The 20,381-nt window shown below is 55.8% G+C and overlaps 6 protein-coding genes across 6 annotated transcripts; all 6 read right to left on the reverse strand.

The window, feature by feature from the left end:
* Window positions 1–1,587: 1,587 nt before the first annotated feature.
* Window positions 1,588–5,430, reverse strand: JKF63_04372 (uncharacterized protein; the record flags this gene model as incomplete). Its single annotated transcript, XM_067900358.1, has 1 exon — window positions 1,588–5,430. One exon carries the CDS (start codon window positions 5,428–5,430, stop codon window positions 1,588–1,590), a length of 3,843 nt encoding a protein of 1,280 aa, XP_067757187.1.
* Window positions 5,431–7,352: 1,922 nt separating this feature from the next.
* Window positions 7,353–8,246, reverse strand: JKF63_04373 (uncharacterized protein; the record flags this gene model as incomplete). Its single annotated transcript, XM_067900359.1, has 1 exon — window positions 7,353–8,246. One exon carries the CDS (start codon window positions 8,244–8,246, stop codon window positions 7,353–7,355), a length of 894 nt encoding a protein of 297 aa, XP_067757188.1.
* Window positions 8,247–9,002: 756 nt separating this feature from the next.
* JKF63_04374 (uncharacterized protein) lies at window positions 9,003–9,461 on the reverse strand (the record flags this gene model as incomplete). The annotated part of the gene is made up of 1 exon (XM_067900360.1): window positions 9,003–9,461. The coding sequence occupies one exon, from the start codon at window positions 9,459–9,461 to the stop codon at window positions 9,003–9,005; it is 459 nt and encodes a 152-aa protein (XP_067757189.1).
* A 1,066-nt stretch (window positions 9,462–10,527) lies between these two features.
* On the reverse strand, window positions 10,528–11,829 carry JKF63_04375 (uncharacterized protein; the record flags this gene model as incomplete). The annotated part of the gene is made up of 1 exon (XM_067900361.1): window positions 10,528–11,829. The coding sequence occupies one exon, from the start codon at window positions 11,827–11,829 to the stop codon at window positions 10,528–10,530; it is 1,302 nt and encodes a 433-aa protein (XP_067757190.1).
* A 1,049-nt stretch (window positions 11,830–12,878) lies between these two features.
* JKF63_04376 (uncharacterized protein) lies at window positions 12,879–14,675 on the reverse strand (the record flags this gene model as incomplete). Its single annotated transcript, XM_067900362.1, has 1 exon — window positions 12,879–14,675. One exon carries the CDS (start codon window positions 14,673–14,675, stop codon window positions 12,879–12,881), a length of 1,797 nt encoding a protein of 598 aa, XP_067757191.1.
* A 2,840-nt stretch (window positions 14,676–17,515) lies between these two features.
* Window positions 17,516–19,549, reverse strand: JKF63_04377 (uncharacterized protein; the record flags this gene model as incomplete). Its single annotated transcript, XM_067900363.1, has 1 exon — window positions 17,516–19,549. One exon carries the CDS (start codon window positions 19,547–19,549, stop codon window positions 17,516–17,518), a length of 2,034 nt encoding a protein of 677 aa, XP_067757192.1.
* Between the last annotated feature and the right edge of the window lie 832 nt (window positions 19,550–20,381).

Genomic DNA, 20,381 nt, shown 5'->3' on the forward strand with positions numbered 1-20,381 from the left:
TGAGTACGTGTATCTGCAGAGCCGTTATGTCGAGTGTGTGCGTGTGGGGAAGGGGGGAGAACGCAGGGCGGAGGCAGAAGTTGCGGTGATGGGAAGGGGTGAAGATGTGTGAGCCATTATTTGAAGAAGCAAAGAGCGAGACGCATGTCGGTGTTCAACACCCGTATGCCAAAGCACAAGACACACACACACACACACACATAAATACATATACATTAATACATATATATGTATGTACGCGGAAAACAAACAAAAAAGAAAGAAGAAGATGGGGAAAAAGGGAATAGTCAGTACAACATCGCGTTGGTGCACACACGTTCAGGAGAACAAGTAATAATTGTGGCCCACCCACCCCCACCCCTAGCTGAGGCTTGTATCTGCCGAGACGAAGACAAAGTAGAAGAGAGAGTCACGGGCACGAGCGACTGCCGCATTCGCCTCCAGTGCACCCTATCCCATGCACTCGAAGAGCTCAGTGAGAGACAGGTAGCGTTGAGAAAAGTAGAGTGTACCGACTGCAGCACGAGTGCGCCACCCCCCCCCATCCACCTCTTCCCACATTCGGATGTAGAAAGAAAAAAGGCACCAACAGAAGCCCCACGGCTACCGCGAAACCGTCTGTGTGTGCGGCTCATTCTAATTTGCGACCCGCTTAACGTTCGGGAATCCCTCGTTGTACTTTGTTTTGTTTTTACAGTTTTCTTTCTGAGGTGAGTTGGGGTAACGGTTGAGTGTCCGTGGCGGAGAGAAGATCGACTTTGCTTGATTACACGGAGGAAGTAACGCTGCAGCTTTTTTTCCCTATGTAGCGAGGAGCGCTCTACCTCCCCCCCCCCGCCCCCTCTACTCCACAGCGACGGCAGTGATACGCGACTGTTCTACACAACCACAACCACAACCACCACAGACGATGCACCCAAGCAAAATGAGACACAGGCGTGCACAGAAGAGCGCTGTGGGAATTCTCACAATCATATACATCCGACACCCCCCACCCTCACACACACCGAAAAAAGAGAAGGCAGCGACACAAAAACAGAGGAGGCAGTGCTAAGAGAGAAACGCCAACAGGCCAACGCTAAGTAAGCCTCTCTCAATTGCACAAAGAGTTCAGAAAATATGCTCCTAGCGAAGCGCTAGACGCACACCAACCACCAACTATGGAGACAGTCACCGACCCCTCCGCCCCCAATGCGTTCACCCATATGAAAAGTTTTTCTCATTCGGTGGGAACGGGGGGGGGGGCGGAGAAGAGGGAACAGAAATCCGTCTGAAACACCACAAAAATGCCGGACTAGACGAACTAGCAGAGCAGCAGACACAATTCTGCAGTGTGTGTGTGTTGGAGGAGGGGGGAGGGGGGCAACGTACCGCTGGGGGGAGTTTACATCATGTGAATTCGGATATGTGTTTGTCGTACAGAAGAGTGGGAACGCTTGTCTCCAGAGAGTACTTCGGATATACACACAACGCGTGCGCAGGCGCGCGCCTGAACGACACCAGGGATGAACAAGCGATGTTACATCCGAGGAGCAGCGGCCGCTTATCGAATGTCACGGGCCGAGGGAGGGAGGGAGGGGGGGGGTGCTAAAGTGTGGCGCTCACCTCTTGCGCTTTCAGTGTCGGCAAGAGTGCACCCGTGCCTGCCGACGCTGACGGCGGCGGCGACGATTCCACTCCTTCCTGCGCCTGGTCGTCCAGTTTGAAAAGGTTCCATGGGAGAGAGGGCATAGTAGAGCGCATCGCATGTCGGAGGCTGTACCACTCCACAAGGTCGCCGTCCTCGGTATCCAGCAATACGTACTTGGTGATGCTTTTCTGTAGAGAATCGTCGCTGTTCGGCGATCCAGCCTGGCTCTTCTCGAAAAAAAAAGATTTCGAGTCAACACTCTTGTCGATATTCACGCTCGGTTGTGACTTGGCACTTGTGCTTTGTCGGCCGCTCTGCGCGGTACTTTTATAGACACGGCCCTTCGCCACTTTCGTTTGCATGCTCTGCTGCTTTCCGCCGTGCTTCGCATTTTTCTTGGAGAGATCGCTCGAAGGCCTAGCAGCGGCGGCGGCGGCGCTAGTCCTCTGTCGCGTGTTTTTCCCAGTGGACGGATCGCCGTCGTCTGAAACCCCAGACGTGCCAGCTTGCGCAGCAGCTTGAGTGTGGAAAGGAAAGTGAGTAGACTTTTTGAAGCGCGGCAGTCTCTGTACCGCCGTCTCTAGCATCTGTTTCACCACCATCTTCTCCAGCGATCGCCTTTCCTCCATCGAAGCCATACGCGACCCTAACAAGCTGAAATAACCCCGCGTCAAACTCCGGACGCCGAGGAGGTCAGCCGACTCGGCTGTAAGTCGCGCGCCCTCCAGAGTCGTCGCAGAAATGCCACCCAGTAGTGCGCCTACACGAGAGTCGTCCTCAGCCCCATCCGCCCCCCATAGAGGCGGGCTATCGACGTTGTCCTTTCGGGGTGTGTTGTCGTAAAGCGCAGCCAGTGCGGCATTTGCGCGAGGGAGGGAGAGCAGGTAGAGGTCAAGCACTATCTCACTCTCCTCCACGAGCGAACACAACGCGACCTCGATGCGTGTGTAAAGTTTTTCGATCGTATCGTGTACAAGGCGGCGGCAGAAGCTCACAATGGACGTTGCTCCCAGAGGGGGCAGAGTCGACGGAGGCGTGTGAGCCGTGTAAGATGTTGGCATAGGGACCTCGTTGGTGACTAGGGACGACGGCAGCGGTGTCTGCACCGTCTCCACCGGCGCCGGCTCGCCGCCCGCTCCACTCCCTGGGGGCCGCCTCACGCTTTTCGCCAACGAATCAGTGGGGGACCCCCGACGGCAGTAAGTCTCATCGGCAAATAGCGCCACAGGCCCGAGGTATCCGCCGTGCAAAGGCATATTGTTCCTCTCAAAAGTCTGGACCACCGCCCGGACGGCTTGGGTACCAGCACTGCTGCCAATGTCGTCCACAGAGCGCACCATCGCTTTCACTAGCCGCAGGTAGGGAAAGCGACGTGTTCGGTCACCCTCCGCTTGCTCTATTCTCCCCTGCAATCGGGCAAGGACGGTCTCCATCAAGTCGAACGTCTCGATGGGCATCTGACCATCGACAAGTCTGAGAAAAAGATTGCAGAGCGGCTGCGTCGTCTGGTAGCGCACCGCAGCGTACCACAGATTGTAGAGAAAACGGGTTAACTCGAGCTCTACAATAGGAGGAGCCCCCTGCCATGGACAGTCCTCCACTGCCAACCGCTCAACGGGGGTTCGGCCCCCTGGTAATCGGGAATCCCCCAGAGTATTATCGACACCGTCAACGTCGTCACATGATGTGTTCTCAGACGGCTTGACAGTGCTTTGGTGGAAGCGAAGCGAGACGGTGCCGGGGAGGGCCAGCATAAGCTGTTCGTGCACGAATTTCGGGGAGAGGTTCGCAAGCACATCACGAGCGAACTGCGTGACCACGTACCCGAATGGGACGTTTTCCTCCGCCTCCGCCACATCCTCCTTGGTGGCGTCCAGTCGAGTCAGCAGCACTTTACTGTGCTCAAAAAGCTGATAGACGCGCGGTGCAAGCATCTTGTCATCTCGCACAAAGCGTGCGCGCTGCCGGGTTTTTTTGTACCCCTTGAAAAAGTTATAAAGAATGCACGCAACCTGTACATCTGTCCAAAAGTAATTGGGCACGTCGGGCGTGATGGAGGTGCGCAGGAAGTGCGGAATGGACGGCCAGGCATTCGCAGGAAAGAGAGGAATCACAGCCGCCGCTGAGACGCGCTCAAGCATTCCAGCGACACCGCCGCTGCTTGCCTCTGCCGCATTCCCCTCGGAAAGCCATGATGACAGCTTTTGCAACTGGCGGACCTGGAGAAGGGCCGCGGTGAGCTGGTGCTTCATGTTGATAGCGAGAGCGGAGAGCTCAGACAATATGTCGGCGGTGGAATGACGCAGCTCAACGCCGAGCTCCGTCTGTAACGCCAACGGCACATCCCGCGGCCGGGGAGTCATCACGGTCATCTCCTTGCCAGCCTCATCCACCTGCGGCGCGAATCGTTTCTCGTGAATGTACGTGTACAAGTCGCGCACCTTCGCCTCCAGCTCCGACACGTTGAAAGTGAGATCCAAATTCTTCTGCGAGAGTCCCGCGATACGCATACGATAGGCGGAGCGGTCGTTGAAGGCGGAGTGGACCAGTTCCTCCTGGAGTGTCAGGCGCGAGTTCACGAGTTCCTGCCGGGCAGCAGAGATGAACTTAGCGCCGCTGTTGTACCACTTGTCGTGCGTGCCGCGCCGCCCACCACCGCCTCTGTCCTCACTCATGTCGCCACCACAATCGTACCCGTCGCCGGTAACGTTCCCATCTCCGTCCCCGCAGGACGGCTGTCTTTCAGACGACAACTCCAAGGCCCTCACCTCCGGACTGGCGGCCGGCGGAACGATGCCGTGACGCGTCAAAGCCTCCTCTAGCTGCGCAATACGGCTGTGTAGTTGCTGATTGGTCTGAAACACAGATGCAATCAAATGACGAAAGTCCCGAAACTGGTCTTCCTTCTTTTCACAATTGTGAAGGCGCTGCATGAGGTCCTCCTTCACCGCCATGAGCTCTTGATCGCGCTCCTGCCGGAGGGCGAAGGCGGCGGCGTGTTCGGACTTCGCACGCGCCTCCGCCTCCTGCCTCGCGATGATGAGGTCGCGTATTTTGCCTTCAAAAAATGTCTCGAACTGCGTGTACAGCTTCTTCTCCTGATCCTGCAGTGCCTTAGCTTTCTCTTCAATAATGCGGCGCTGAGCTGCGGCTACGTCGTCAACGTATCGACGCATAGAATCCATCACTTTGGACAAGGGTGGGTATAGAAGAGGCACGAGCGAGTGCACCTTTTGAAACACCCTGTGTCGCTCCTCCATCGAGTTGTGCCGTCCCCCATTCACCTGGAGAAATTCCTCGAGCTCGCGCAACCGTTCGGCCCGCACGGCAGCTGTGACGCCAGTGGTGGGCTCGGGCTTCGGTGCAGGCGTTTCGGTATCGGGGACTTGGGAAGAAGACGTGGTTGTGGCTTTTTCATTTACAAACACCACTCGCTCCATGTTGGATGGAGTTGCTGCAGGCCGTTGCTCGCAACATGTGGAGCGCGGAAGTGGCCGCGATGAGCGCACTGTGGAACGAGACACGCTGTATTCCCTCTTATCGAACCCAGCCGCGGCCGCCTCTTGGGGGCAATTCGTCACGGAGGTAGCGAGTGTGTGGAGGGTCTTTGGGGTGTTCCATGGCAGACCGTAATTCTGCTGCGAATCCGCGGCTGAAGAGCTGATGCAGAGCCCAATCCCATCTTCCGCAGGGAATGCCGGGCTGTGCTGAACACCTTCTCTCAGAGGGGTGGAAGTCCTGGGCGGTTGCTGTTGTCGACGCAGCGCCGGGAGGGCATGCGAAGAGGTGTGCGAGTGCATCTTGAAGATATTGGGTAACTTGATGGGGAGTGGGAGGAGGGAGGGGACATAAACAGAGCGACAGGCCGTACCCAATCGCGCTGCGTAGACCAAGGCGGAAGCAATAAAGGAATATCCCGTGATTCACTGTATCAGGGAGAGAACGAGGCCCCGGCCCCCGATAACCGAAAGGGGGGGGGGAGTTGGCAACACAGAAAAATGGCGTAAGGAAACCCCGGCACTCTGTCAAGCCCGCGCTCAGACAAATGAAACCGATTGAAAAAATTGCCACGGCACAGCGTAAAGGCGCGCGTGTGAACGCAGAGAAAAGGGAGGGGAAGGGCGGGCTCAAACAAGCGACAAACAGGAGAAGACAAGCGGAGGTATGGAAAGGGGGATGACACGCCTGTACACGCGAAGGGGCGGAAGGGATAGCCGGTCCGTTCCAATAAATACGCAGCAAATGAGGAAGAGGCAAAGTATGGCGGCGTACATGAGCACCACAACACCAAAGGGAAAGGGGGCGGCGGCCCAGACGGTGGCGGCAGCAGCGGAAGAGGGGGTGCGAGATGGGGAGATGTTAGGCGGGGAGAGGGGGGGGGGTAGTCGCACACGGGGGAGACCTATGCACCATCGGCAATGTGTACTTCGCTCGACCCACGTGCAATACGCGCACCTTCTTGCTCTCCGTATTCACTACTCGATCGATCGATCGAGAGAAGAAAGGGAGCTTGGTATCGGAATAAAAAAAAACTCACGCTACGGTGGTCCTCCCCCTCCTTGCACTCTCCGTACCGGCGCGTTTAGGGGAAAATGCTGAACGGCACCACCTAGCACACAGAAAAACCACTCAAGTTCATACACACGACCGTGGGTTTGCGCAAGGCACCTCAGTACTCACTCTAGGTGCCTTCATGCGCCTCATACATCATCCCGCCATGGCGTCATCCCATCCACAGGTCCACCTCTAACATAACCCGAGGCACTCGCATATTCTCCGCTGCACGATAATTCTGGGGGAGGGGGACACGATCGACGAACGTCGCCCAAGCCAGAAACCTCGGAAACAAAGAACAAGCGCCAGCGGAGGAGGTAACGGCGGGTACGTGGTGAATACACTTTTGGGGGGACAGGTGGAAGTAGGGGCTCCAGAAAACAACACCGAAAACAGAGAACAGCTACAGCGGAGGAGGGCAAATATAAATAGAGAATGGAAGTCCAGCACGCTGTTGGCAGTGTACTGATCACCTCACTACCACCCACATGAACCCACACTCCGGCGCTGACGCACACACACACACACACACACACACACACACACACACACACGCATATTCAAACGACAAGCCCTAGCAACGAAATCCATATATATATGTGTATCAGAATAAAAACGCACAAGAGTTAGGAAGGGAAACCGAACAGTGTGATGAGTCTGAGAGAGCCCTCACTACCTCCCCCCCCTCTTCCACATCCAATCAGCCACAGGGTGCAAGCGCACGGGCAAGAACTCACAAGCCTCTGCCCGTATGAGGTGATGGAGGCGGGAAAGGTTGACGATGTGCGTGCAAGTACCTCAGATGCATGTAATTGATACGGTGGTAGGGGGAGCTCAGTGATAGGATACGCAGGGTAAAAAAAAGGGGGGGACGAAGGGGGGGGGGGGGCAATCGGCAGGCAGGCACTTCAGGAATGAATACCCCCCCCCAGCTGGAACGTACCCCATGAACACACGCACACACACACACACACACAACGATACCAACGTCAAACGCGTGTGTCGCATGGCAGGAATGAGGACTGGGAGAGAGATCCCACGGTAGTGGGTACGGCCGTGCAGCCCTCCTTCCTGCCCAAACACCGCCGTCGGGAATCAGGGCCCCTAGACGCATGACCCCTTTGTCCCGGATTAATCACAGGGGGAAAGAAAGAGAATACTACTGAGGTCAGGCCGCCGCGACCGCCACCGCCGCCTCCGTTTCCACAGAAGCCGCGGCTGGAGCATCCACGTCTGACTCGGGTACGGCATCCTTCAGCCACAGCTTCAGGCGCACGGCATCTGAGTGGTCGAGATAATAACGCGGCAGGAACTTTGTCTTGGCGAATCCGAGGTTCTGGTACAGCCCGAGTGCGCGGGCGTTGGACGTTGGCGTCTCGAGGTACACCTCGTCGCAGTCTTTCTCGCGCATCAAATCGACAGCCAGTGAGACGAGGCGGCTGCCGAGGCGGTAGGAGCGGAATTGAGGCACCACGGCAAGCATCGCAACATAGCCGCGCAGGGGCATACCAGCGCCCTTGCGTGTGACTCGTGAAACCACCGCACCAACCCTGTCACCGATGACCGACTCGTCAGGCGTCGTCTCGCTCTCTACCCCGAATGCTGTGATGCAGAGGTCAGGCCAGCCAAACACAAAGTACTGGTATGTGAAGCTGCTATACGGCTCCGACAGCTCTGCGGTGAAGAGCTTCACGATAAAGTTCATCTCCTCGTCGCTGCCGCCAAATTGTTGGTATCGAATGTACTTGTTCGGCGCCATCTCCTGCCAAGTGCGCTGCTTCTCTGTCAGTGTAACGGGCACATTCACGTACTGGGCCTCGTCCGCGGATGGTCGCTGCATCTGCGCCAGCAGCGCCCTCCGCATCTCATCAGTCATAACGTAGCTTGGACCATTCGCACGCGCTAGGGTTTCGGTTTCCCTTTTTTTCAGCTGCGACTTTCGCGTATTATTCTTTTCTTTGCCCTCACCAGATTTTACGAGGGCATCGATAGTGGCCTCGTCGAAGTTGTCGCGCTGCTTCGAGGGCTTTTGGTTTTTCTTACTGGCGTTCTTTCGTGGCATTGGACTCTCGTTGTCCTGTGTTGTGGTGGTTCGGGTTACGTTTGTGTTACGGAGTGTATTCGTCCACACGTGTACTTTCTTTTTTTATGTCGTCTTATTATTATACATATATATATGCGCGTTTTCTTGGCAGGAAAGTCCGGACTCCTCGTGTAATATCGATGCCGATGATGGCAGTGTGTGTGGCCGTTGGTGGCCGCTGCAAACTTATAAATATAGGTGTGTGTGTGTGTGTGTGTGTATGTGCACGCGTCGTTCAGAATAAAGGTGGACGTGTTAAAAGCAAAACGCAGAGGGGCAAAGGGGTAGGGGGCAAAAACCGTAGAAGTGGCGGGAAGGGGGGGAGGGGGGGGGGGGAAGAGCAGGATCGCGACAGGGGTGGCGGTGTCGTCGTCATTGTCCTCCTTCGGGAGTGTTACAGTGCTAATACTTTTGAGTGGAACAGGAAGGGGGACGTGACGGTGGCGGCGGACTCAAAAAGGCGTGAAAAGAACAAGTCCGACGATGGCAGTCCACACAACGCAAAAAACAAAAGGAGAAATAAAACGAAACAAAAAAAGGGTGGGTGAACCCGCATCGAGCATTCCGCGTAAAACACAGACGCAAATCTGCGGCACGCACCATGCAAGTGCCGCCGCATTCGGGCAGGGCGCAGCCGCTAACCGAAGTCCAGTGCTTGCCGCCTGCGGAAGTGCCTCGCGGGGGAGTACTGCAGGTAGTCATACGCGCCACACAAGAAACCTGCGTGAGAACCGCTTACTTGATCGGGATGAAGCGGGAGGAGTGCGTGGCACCCACGCCAGGGCGACCGTGCAGCACCGGGCGGTAGCTCATCGAGAACTCGCCCAGGTAGTGACCGATCATCTCACCCTTGATCTCCACGGCGTTGAACTGGTGGCCGTTGTAGATCGCCACCACGGACCCCACCATCTCCGGCGTGATCACAACGTCGCGCAGGTGCGTCTTCACGGCCTTTGGCTTCTCACCAACCTTCACACCCTTCTTCGCCTCGCGCAGACGCTTCAGCAGCACGGGCGGGCGGCGGTCCGCATGGCGGTTCATGTGGCGGCGCGCGCGAGCGTGCACAAGCGTCTTGAACTCCTCCTCGCTCAGCGCAAGAAGAGGGTCGATCTCAAGCCCACGGAACGTGAACTTGTGGAACGTGCGCTCCTTCTTGAGCTGCTCGTAGCGCTCAGCGGTGATGTTGGACGCCATGTTGAGGGAGGGATGAGTGAGTGCGTGTATCTGCAGAGCTCGACACTACGTAGGATAAACAGCAGGAAGACAATTTCGATTCAGGGGAAGGGGTAGGTGTTGTTGATATGAGTGCCAATGGAGTGCAAATAAAAAAAAAGAGAGACATGTGAAAGAGAAGCAGGGAGTATAGTGTGGTGCAACAAAAGTGAAAGGTATTTTTTAGTTTTTGTTGTTGTTGAAGGAGGACACACAACGGATACAATAAGTTGTATGCGTGTGTGTGTGTGTGTCTTGAGGGAGCTGAGAGAGAGAGGCATCCGAGAAGCACGTGCAACAAGAGGGGAAGCGTCTTCTCCCCACCGCCACCCTTGCGCCCCTGCACCGGAGAGCAGAGGGAGAAGAGGAAGGAGACAGGAGCAGCACCAGCAGCAGGGGGGGAAGGGGGAAGAGCGCTGGATCTGGCACACACAAACCGTTCGGTTTTCGCCTACAAGGACCTGAGACGTACTTTTTGTTTTTTTTTATCCGGGAGATCTCTCTCTCTCTCTCAGCCCTCTAGTCCATCTAGTTAGAGTTTAGGCCTTTGGTCGCGCACATTTGCGGAGATGATCACATCTCCCAGAGCTCTGCAAGTACAATCACCAAAGACCATTTACGAGATGAATCACGCGAGACAGACACACACACAGTGAGACAAATCCCTAATCTCTCTCTCTGTATCGCCATCCTGACATCTGAGCACACCCTCAACTCCACATCCGAACTTCCCCTACGGTCCGGTCGTCACAGACCAACCGTATGGTGGATCTGCAGCGAGTCGATACGCGTCGAGAGAAGGAACGACTCAGTCTTAGGAGCATAGCCGCTGGCTTTGGTATTAAGACACGGACATGCGTGCGTGCGTGTGCGTACTTTTATGCACCGAGCAGTCACAAACAGGGAAAAAATCAATGGAAGAAAAGGAAGAGCATCCAAAACAAACGACTCCTTCCCCTCGTCTGGCCAGAATAACCCGTCGCACCGCTTCCCAAGACAGAGCGTGTCAGTGAATGAGAGGGGGGGGGATACAAAGAGGTGGAAGGGCTTAACTCACAAGGCAGTTTGGCATACTCGCAATGGAGACCACCACACCACTTGAATGTTTCGCAGGTAGTTCCTTCCAGCAAAGGACGCCGTCGGCGTCTGTGTGAAGGTGGGAGAGGAGCTCGCTCATCCTGTTGGCGGAGATGACCTCCGGAGCATTTGCCGCCAGGGCAGCGTCAAACGAGGAACCAAAGACGACGCGATCGCCGGGCTTGGCGCCGGCGGGAGGCGAGATCAACTTCACTTCTGCGTCCTTTTTGGCGCAAAGCACCATACCGTGTGATGTGACGCCGACTAGTGGCTTCGGCTTCATGTTGCAGACTACCAGACACTGTGCTCCCTCTAGCTCATCGATCGCGTAGTGCCCCACGAGCCCGCTCACAATGATGCGCGTCTCATCACCGAGTACCATGTCCTCGACATAAAGCCGGTCGGCGCTCGGGTGGCGGCGCACATTTGTCAGCTGACCCACACGAACGTGTATGCACGCGGGGTCGAGCTCTGCCTTCTTGGCTTTCTTGCTGTCCGGTGCGCCGGTGTGGGAACTGGCCGACGCCTTTTTCGGATCCGCAGCAGCAGCAGCAGCAGGAGCAGCAGCAGCGGTGGCGGCGGCGGCGGCTTTCTCCGCCTTCGCCTTCTCCTTCTCTGCACGGCGCCGCAGAATTTCCTCGTCGGAAGGCTTCACGTAGACAGCCTCAGCCTTGGCTCCGCCCCTAGCGGCACCACCACCACTAGCCGTGCTAGATTTCTTCTCCACCTGCACCCCCACAGCTGACGAGCGGATGGGGCACAGGTAGGCGTCCTCCTGTGCGTGAGCAGCCCACTTCATTGTCGCTGGCAGCACCTCCACTTGAGGAGAGTGGTTGAACACAGCGGCGTACATGAGCACGTCAGCAATGGTGGCGCGCTCACTGCCTGTCAAGTATAGTGACGTTGTGTTCGACATGGCGACAAGGATGTGCTCCACATCACTGAAGAGAGCCTTGGCGACTGAGGCGGTAGGGTCGGCACCAGCGCGGACAGCATCGACATCGAGCACCGCCGCTGCGCAGACCCACTGATTCACGAGTGCCACCTGCTCCTCGTCCTCCCCAAGGAATGCTCTCTGCTCTGGTGTCACGGCGATGCGACGCAGCGCGTGCAGAAAAGTCTGCAGCCCGCGAAACGTCTTTCCGTCCATTGTAACGCGGTGAGGGCCCTCAGTCGACATCTCGATGCAGAGTGCCGGCACGCTCAGCACACTCTTGAGCGCATACTGCAGCGCCGAAGCGAGTATGGAGGGGGAATAAATCACAAACTGCATGACAGAGACGTTTTTTGGGGGGGTGTTTGCTGGACGGACCGTAGAAGTATTCGTGTGCTCTTACAGAGATCGTTTGTGTATTTCCCTCTATTGCGCCCAGCGATGCAACGAGCACACACACAGACACAAAAAAAAAGGCGGAGATGAAAAACGAAAGATGAAAAAGGGGGAGGTGGGATGCCGTTCTGCGACGCGCGGAGATGTGAACCCAGTCCGTGTGTATGGGTATTTGTGGATATTTTGTTGGATTTTTTTGTGATTGAGACGGAGAACAAAAGTGACGATATAGCCAGGTACCAATGTGTCACCCTCCACTCTTCGAGGGGTGAAGGAAAAAGCAGAATGCGGAGGCACGCCAGGCATTGTTAGCGATGCCCCACACGAATCATGCAGACGAAGGGGTGGTGTTGGGTACACTCACCGACAACACCACTAACACCCCCCGGTGGGCATGAAAAAGAAGCAAGCGCAGGAGGGATTGTCATCGTGGAGCGTCGGCACAACAACATAACTGATACGCGCGTCTATCCCCGCCCTTCCCCCTCCGTGTCTCTCTGTGCATTTCTTGTCCTTCCAACGTGACTAGTGAAGATATATTGGTTCGCTACCGCTTCTTTTTAATGGTTCGTCGCACGCGCTCCCACACTTCGGGGAACAAGCAACCCCATACGCTTTTTTTTCTGTGTGAGGTGTGTACCTGTGCGCCACAACTCACACACACAGGCACGCCAAGGGCTCTCGCCCACACCCATCCTACACCCCACATTCCCTTCCCCCTTTTCCCGCCGAATCCATTGCGTATTCCCTCTCGTAGTGACCCCCCACCCCTGCCGTAAAAAAAAAGACACGAGCAGGCAGGACGAAGTCGAAAAGGTGCGAGAGAGAAAAAAAAAGAACAGGAGAACCGCAAACAGTCATGTGAAGTGCACCAGTGGGCTACAAGGAGCAGCAGAGACGTAATGGTTAGCGATCCGGCAAGCAGGCGAAGAGTGGCCTAGAGCAAATACATCAGCCCTCGCACTTGTGCCAGATAGCCGTAGCACGTGATCTCACGCGCGCTCCTCTGGCAGGACGCGTCTTTGGAAGACAGTCTCTTTGTATTCACTAACCTTGAGGCGTAGTGCCGGCACCTTCTCATCAATGAAATACTCCATCCCACGACACGCGCGGGACGAGCACGACGGCAACGCCATGATGCCACTCGCGCCCTTCTCCTGAGACGCACCGGCGATGCGTAGTAGCTCAGGTCTCACAATGCGCTGCCAACGTAACTCCACGTCCTTCGTGAGTGTCTTGGATGTGAAGAGGCGACCAAGCACGCTGTCGCACGACTGAAGTAAATTGCGCTCAAACTCGTGCATCTGCAGCCGAGTTGCAACGAGGCCGCCGCAAGCAAGCGCAACAGACAGCACTGCAACGAGAACCGTTCCACTTATGCTCATGGAGGAGAGCGTCACAGCCGTTGCGGGCCCGACGAGGCAAGTCGTGCCGAGGGCGGTGTACAGAAAGACTTCGTGACGGCGGTAGTCCTGCCGCAGCACTTTGGACACGCGGCAGGCAAGCAAAAGGTTTCGTGCGCCCTCCTCCGTCTCGGTGATGAGATTGTCCATCCGCCGCATTGGAGCAGCGCGGATCTCGTTTAAAATCTCGTTTCGCTGGCGCGACAGCTCTGCCGCTGGGACGGTGCCGCTGGCGGACGTCGTCTTCGTCACTGGCGCGTCACCAATGCGCCCGCTCAACTTGTTCAGCGGCGTCGAGGTAGTATACACGCGCGGAATGTCCTTCATCTTCATCACCTTGCTGAGGTTCCAGCAAAGCGTCCCGTATGCCCGTGCAAAATCAGTCACCTTCTCGAAGACATCGACCTTATTCATAACCAGGAAAAACTTGTGCTCGTACCCGGCAAGAGACTTTGTGAGGACGTCCAGCGTCTCGCCGGTAGTTCCGGGGTTCGCTGGGTCAAACATGAGGAGAATGACGTCGCTCTGCTGCGCGAACCACCGTGTCACGGCGAGGAAGTCGTAGCCGCGGGTTTTGTCGCTGCGCCCCGTCTGCTCCGCCAAGGATGCGTGCACAGGCGTGTCGATCATCCCAGGCGTGTCGACCAGCACCATGTCCATCGGAACCTGGGACGTGGCCGGCATGGTGCGTGTCTTCATCTTGAAGTGAGTTACAAACGAGATGCCAAACTGCTGTAGCGATTGGAACTGGTACTTGGGATTGCTCACCATGCTGGGCCCATCCGCGTCCATGTCATAGGTGTCGCGCTTGATAACCGTGAATCCATCGTCTGTGGGGGCGACACCGGTCTCCTGAATCTCGCGGCCAGACAGGTAGTTGATGAGGGTCGACTTGCCAGAGCTGTGGTTCCCCAGCAACATCACCATGGGCGTAGTATTCTTGAAAGGTGCAAGGAAACGGTAGACGTCATCGTATGGCTGCAAATAGCTGCTGCGCAGCGACTGCAGTTCGCTCTCAATATCAGACTTCATGGCCGCGTGCGGCGACACTGAAGACGACAAGGACGGCGCCGTCGAAGGACTCGTACGATCAGCCGCGTCGCTTGTCTCACTGCCAACGGCAATCGAGCCCTCTTGCGGAGATTGTGCGTGAGCGGAGAGAAAGCTGCGGAGTTGCACACGATTCGTAGGGGTGAAGATGAAAGAAGGGCTCATGCGTTGGCCACACGAGGTGACTACCAGATATGACGCAGCCATTTGTTCAAACAGACCGCTCCGAGTATTGGCGGTGGCAAGGGATCGTCTGTACACCCCCCCTGCCGCAAGCGCAGCGGGTCTGGGACTGCCGACCTGCAGCGCTGCAGCACGCAACTTATGACGATACATTATACCTCTTCTGTCTCTCTCTTTCTCCCCCCTTTCCCCCTTTTTTGAAGGTTCTTCTTCTGATAAGAAGTGGTTTAAATATATATATATATACAGATATACCAGCGTGCGCCGCCAAGGGAGGCGGGGAAGGGGAGAGGACGCGAAGGGGAAAAGCGGGAGGCGAGCGGGAGAAAGCGAGGGTGGTGATGGTGAGCCTTGGTTATTGAACCAAAAAAAGAAACAACGGAGACCCAAAAGAAAAAGAAGGGCGGGGAAGAAAAGAGATGAAATGGGGAGGAGGAGGAGGGAGGGGGGCAGGGAAAATTGCCTCAACTTCGTGTGTGTGTGTGTGTGTGCTCAAGTGTGCGCTTTGTTTCGTGTCGCAGTGTACCGCCGCGAGTACGGTGACCACTCTCGATGCCCTTCTCCCGCTCAGTGGTGAACCACTACGCTTCACAGCTGTGCACGCGTAAAACTGTAATGCTGGGGAAGGGGGAGGGGGGGAAGAGCAAGAGGGGAAAAGAATGCGGAAGCAAAAAGACAGTGTGTACAAAGCTGAGCGTGAAGAGTCTCTCACCCTACCCGATAAACCAAATTACAAACGTACACACACACACAAACACACAAACAAGTGAAAGAAAATGTCACACGAAAAGTGACCAAAGACGCAGGAGCACGCCTTTTTTCCTCTTTATCCGGTCTGTGTTAGTACGAGCGTCTGTGCTCTGCCTCCCCTCCTCCGGAAAAAAAAATTTGCGATGAGCGACTAACGTGCTTTGCGTATGACCCGAGATATTGGCGTGACGATGCGCGAAAAGCGAAGAAACCAGGGGTTATAAAAATGACAGGAATGGAACCGAGTCGAACACAGAGGCACACACACACACACGCACGCGCGCGCGCGTCATGGAGGGAAGACTGACATGGAAAAGGGGGAAAATACTCTCACCCAAAAGAACGCAAAACCAAGCAATCAGGAGATGGGTGAGATAGAAAAACCGCACGCAGATTTCTCTATCCCAGCGAGAGGGCACCCCCTGCCAGGTAGGTCAGGATTGCGTTGAGATACGCGAAAGGAAAGCGAAGGAAGTCAAATTTGTACGGAGACGCAAACATTTGCTTTAATCCGGCCCCTTTCGATTTCACAATATTGTTGCGTTCCGCGTCATGATTCTTTGGCGCGTTCTCTTTCCTCGGCAAAAGCTCTGTGTGTGTATATTCCCATCAATTTTGGGGGTGTGTTGCGTGTCTTCCCCCCCCCCTCCATGAACAACCTTCGGCAATAACGTGTTAGGATATGCACAGACGCTGTTCCATCTACTACTCTGAAAGCGAACATCTGTCGCAGTACATCGCTCTGAGCCTCCCACCCACGGTGTACGCGTTTGACCAAGATATCACCAGCAAACGGATTGACCCTTGGCAAGGAAAGGAGGTGCTGGGAGGCAGCCCTTCCGCAGAGTGCCGTAGTAAGGCACCACCACCTATCATCCTCCTTGGCACACGCACGCCACCCTCCCCCGCCCCCCACCTCACCATATGCAGTGTCATTAAAGCACAAATGAGATGAACAATAAAGGAAAACGTTTTTCTTCTTTTTTTAAAATATGATCGTGACCTGAAGAAGAATGAAGTCACACACACACAGAGAGAGAAAGAGAGAACAACCTTGCACGCACATGCCCTGCCCCACCCGGCGGCCATGTGTGGGACCCTCCGCCGTCCAGGAAGAGACACACACGCACCATGGGCACCCACATAGATGAACATTAAACAAGAAGAAAATGAGGAAGGTGCAGGATATCCAAATATATGCGCCCAACTCCGCCCCCACCCCCGCAAAAAAAAAAAACACGAAGAGCAAAAGAAATGAAAGTGACCGCGCGCATGACGCGTTCACCCAACGTCTTCATGTTCGGCTGGTCGGTGTCTGTTGATAATAATAAAATCTTCTCCTGGGCGTCCTTTACCGTATTGAATTGATCCCTCCCTTTTCCCCCTGCTGGTCAGAGCTCCCGCCGAGATGATGAGGACAGTTGCGGCGGCGGTGGGAGTGGATGACAAGACAGAAGAAAACAAGGAAGATGCAGTACTTGGATGCCATGGGGAGGACTGGGACGTGTGAGTGTGAGTGGGGGGAGGAGGGGGGGGGGGGGAAGGAGATAGGGGGACAAGAATGATAACAAAAGGAAAGAGGGAGCTGATGATGAGAGAATGGTTGCCGCACGTTTCGCAGCACTAAAAATGAAAGGAAGAAACAACCAAAGCAATCACACAGTCATGCACAGACAAAGTAAATTTGGAAAAAAAAAAGAGAAGAGGGGCGCACCAAACAATCGGAGCACCGAAAAAAAAAAAAAGAACAGTGACTGGCGGGGAGAAAGCGGAGGAAAGCAAAACGGGGAAGTGGACAAAGGAGGAGGGGAGGGGAGGGGTGGGTGGTGGTTTAAGGGAAGGGGAGGGGGTGTGAAAAAAAGAAAAGAAGGCAAAAGCAGCGATGGTGCCGTCTCATTGTTACTCTCTCAACCAGACACACTCATGCACACTACTGGAGGAATAAAAACAAAGGAAAAGCTCCATGAATGTACACTTCTGTCACAGTGTGTGTATCTACACCTATAGTGGGTAAGAAAGAAGTAGGGAGGGAGGGGGAGGGGGAGGAGGGGGAGGAGGAGGAGGGAGGGGGAGGGGGAGGAGGAGGGGGGGATTGAGGACGGTACACGCACACACAAAAGTCCAGAAAAATGTCTTGCAGAATTTATATATTCCTGCCCAGCACCAAGCGGTCTCTCGCACGAGTCCCAGCAAAGCAGCTGTCAAAAGCAAAAAAAAAGGAAGGCAACACTGGACAAAGAGCATCATGATCGCTGTTCTAGACGCATGGCATCAGCCAGCAGCTCTGCCTGGCGCGCCATACGTGCCAGGAAAGCGTCGGTGTACAGGCCGCGCTCTACCTCCGTTACTTGGAACATTGCCAGCGGCATCAGACGGCCATTCGGCAGCCGCAGGGTCGCAGGTGCAACCTTGTCATCCTCGCCACGAGATGTCGTCACTTCACCTTCCGATGGAGCTGCACTATGGGCATCTACGGGACTGAAAAGATCGTCAAAGAAGGAGTGCTCAACCACCTCCACCGCAGTGAGGCGCTTCTTGGGCGCGTAGCAAAGCAACGACGCAACAAGCGACACCGCCTCTGTTGGTGTGTCAACAGGGAAGAGCAAATGCCATGGTATCGCACGCACCTTAAGCACATCGTAATGGTCCTCAAACGGCGTAGGTGCAGCATCGTACGTCGTCGTGGCCACGGTGGGTGGAGTCACAGAAATCGCCGCCTCGTAATGCCGGGGGTCCTTCGTGGAGGTTGGCGCTGACCACGTCGACGCAGCCCCCGGCGACGGCGAGGCCCGCGGCAAGATGTCGTCGTCGTCGTCGTCGCCGTCGTCCAGCGCATCATGTAGAAATTCACCCCCATTGTCGACGTCATACTCGCTGTGCTCCACCCCGTCGCAACCGCCCCCTTGTAGACCAAAATAATGGTTATGAGAGCCCTGGCGCCGGTGCATGGCGTGAGTGCGCAGTAGCGCCTCTGCACACTGTGGATTCATGGCGTACATCTCCAACTTCGACGGCGCCCCCAGCACTTTAAAAAGCTCCGCCATCTGATCGATTGAAGTGCAGCCACGGAAAAGGGGCAGACCCGACTCCCGCAAGAGCTCCGCGGCGATGCAGCCAAATGACCACATGTCTACCGCGCACCCATAGTGGAGCGCACCGAACAGTAGCTCGGGAGCACGGTAGTAGCGGGAACAGATGTACGACACGTTCTTCTCCTCTGCAGGCATTATAATCTGCTTGGCGCTGCCAAAATCGCACAGCTGCACGCGCCCGGTGTCAGGGTCGACAAGGACGTTGGAAGGCTTCAAGTCACGGTGGCAAACATGACGCGCATGCATGAAGGCGAGCCCCCGGGCTAGCTGGAACAGCATGATCTTCACCCAGCGCAGGGGTAGGTGATTGCAAGCATCCCCACCGCTTTTTCCGGTGCCGCTCCCACTCCAGCCCGTCCCAGAGCACTGAGGTGACGCCGGGGGGCCTCCCACCGTGCATTCCGGCTGCCCTGGCGAGTCTGTTGACAAAGACGAGAGAGGAGTAGATGGCGAGCTGGGTGTCATGATAGTTGGCATACTGTGGAAGCGAAAGAAGTACTTCTTCATAGAGTTGAGGTCCATCGGTAGGTAGCTCATCACCATCTCCAAATACGGCGCTGCTGAAAGAGGGACTGAAGCAGAAGGAGCATGGGCGGAGGTGGCACCATGGCCACCACCCAACGGATAGCAACACCCTGTTGAGTGGCGCGATGGAAGAAACTTGACCTTCGTGGAGGTGCCCTCGGCGCTGAATATATCTGACCCCAGGGGGTGCTCTGACACCGCGGAGTCGTACGTGACATAGAAGTTGAGCAGCTCCACGATGTTGGGATGATGTCGTCCGGCCCACAAGTGTACGCTTCCAGAGGTGCGCTCCATCGACAATGGCGGCTGAGCGGAACGAAATCGAGCCTCTGCCCCGGCACCGGGGTGCCGCGACGTGCTATCAATCTCAGCCACAGTGCTCGATGGCTGCTGGGGCCGCGGGTCGTCGACGAGAACCGTATTCAAGATCGACACCTCACGATTGTGCAAGCGGGTGTCGTAGTGGACACGTTTAATGGCAACCTTGTTGCCTGTCTGCACCTCCTCGGCGAGGAGCACTACACCAAAGCTTCCGCGGCCCAGGTAGCGCAACGGCCTGTACATGGGCGTCGTTGTCTGCGAGCGAGATGCAGCTGACGCATGCGCAGAGGGGTGAGCGGCCGACAAGGGCCTCCGAGGCCGGGTCTGCTTGTCAGACATGACGCGAAGCGGGGGGTGGGGGGGCCAACAAATAAATGAACACCTGAAGCAGCAAAAACAAAAAGACGAGAAAGCTACCGAGTAGAGAAACCAAGAGTGGAAACGGGGGCGTCGGGAGGGGAGGTTGTGACTTTGATGGAAGGCGTAATGAAAAATGCGTGGATGTGGGGTGATGGTAGCCGAAGACAAATAAAAAGACTGCAGCCACACTGAGACGACCAGCGAGAGAAGACCCGCCTAACACGCCCACAAACACAGACACTAGCCCACTCACAGTCTCTCTCACCAGCGCACGTGCGCGTTGTCTTTGGAGCACGCCCGGTGGAGATGATCAGTGCGCTTCAAATGGAAACAAGTTCTTTTTTTTCCTTCGTAATGAATGATGGGTAAGGGGGGGGGAGAGGAGGTTCCCGTTGGTCGAGTGTAGTCATGGATGACGATTGCAGTGAATATGCGTTGGTGCGTGAATATGCGACAAACGTAAACAGGAATAGCCCGCATGGTGAAGATTGGAAAGGGGAGAGAGGGAGGTGGGGGCGCAAAGGAACGAAGGCCAGCGCAATAGAGAAGAAAAAATAAGGAAATAGAGAGAGAGGGAGATGAGCCCGCAGTCAACGACGACAGAGACACGGACAAAGAGGAGCGCGCAACTGGGTCAGAGAGGGGAAAAGAGCCGCAGAGTGCGGCAGAGAGAAACAAGCACGACATAGGGTCACCAGATGGCCGCGTCTTCTCTCTGACACACACACACAGGAGTGCATACACTGTAACCTCCTCCTGTGCCCTACAAAAAGCCCCAGTCATCACTCGCTGGGACAAAAAGGGGGAGGGG

The sequence above is a fragment of the Porcisia hertigi genome, chromosome 22 (genome assembly GCF_017918235.1).
Source record: "Porcisia hertigi strain C119 chromosome 22, whole genome shotgun sequence".
Classification (NCBI taxonomy): Eukaryota; Euglenozoa; class Kinetoplastea; order Trypanosomatida; family Trypanosomatidae; genus Porcisia; species Porcisia hertigi.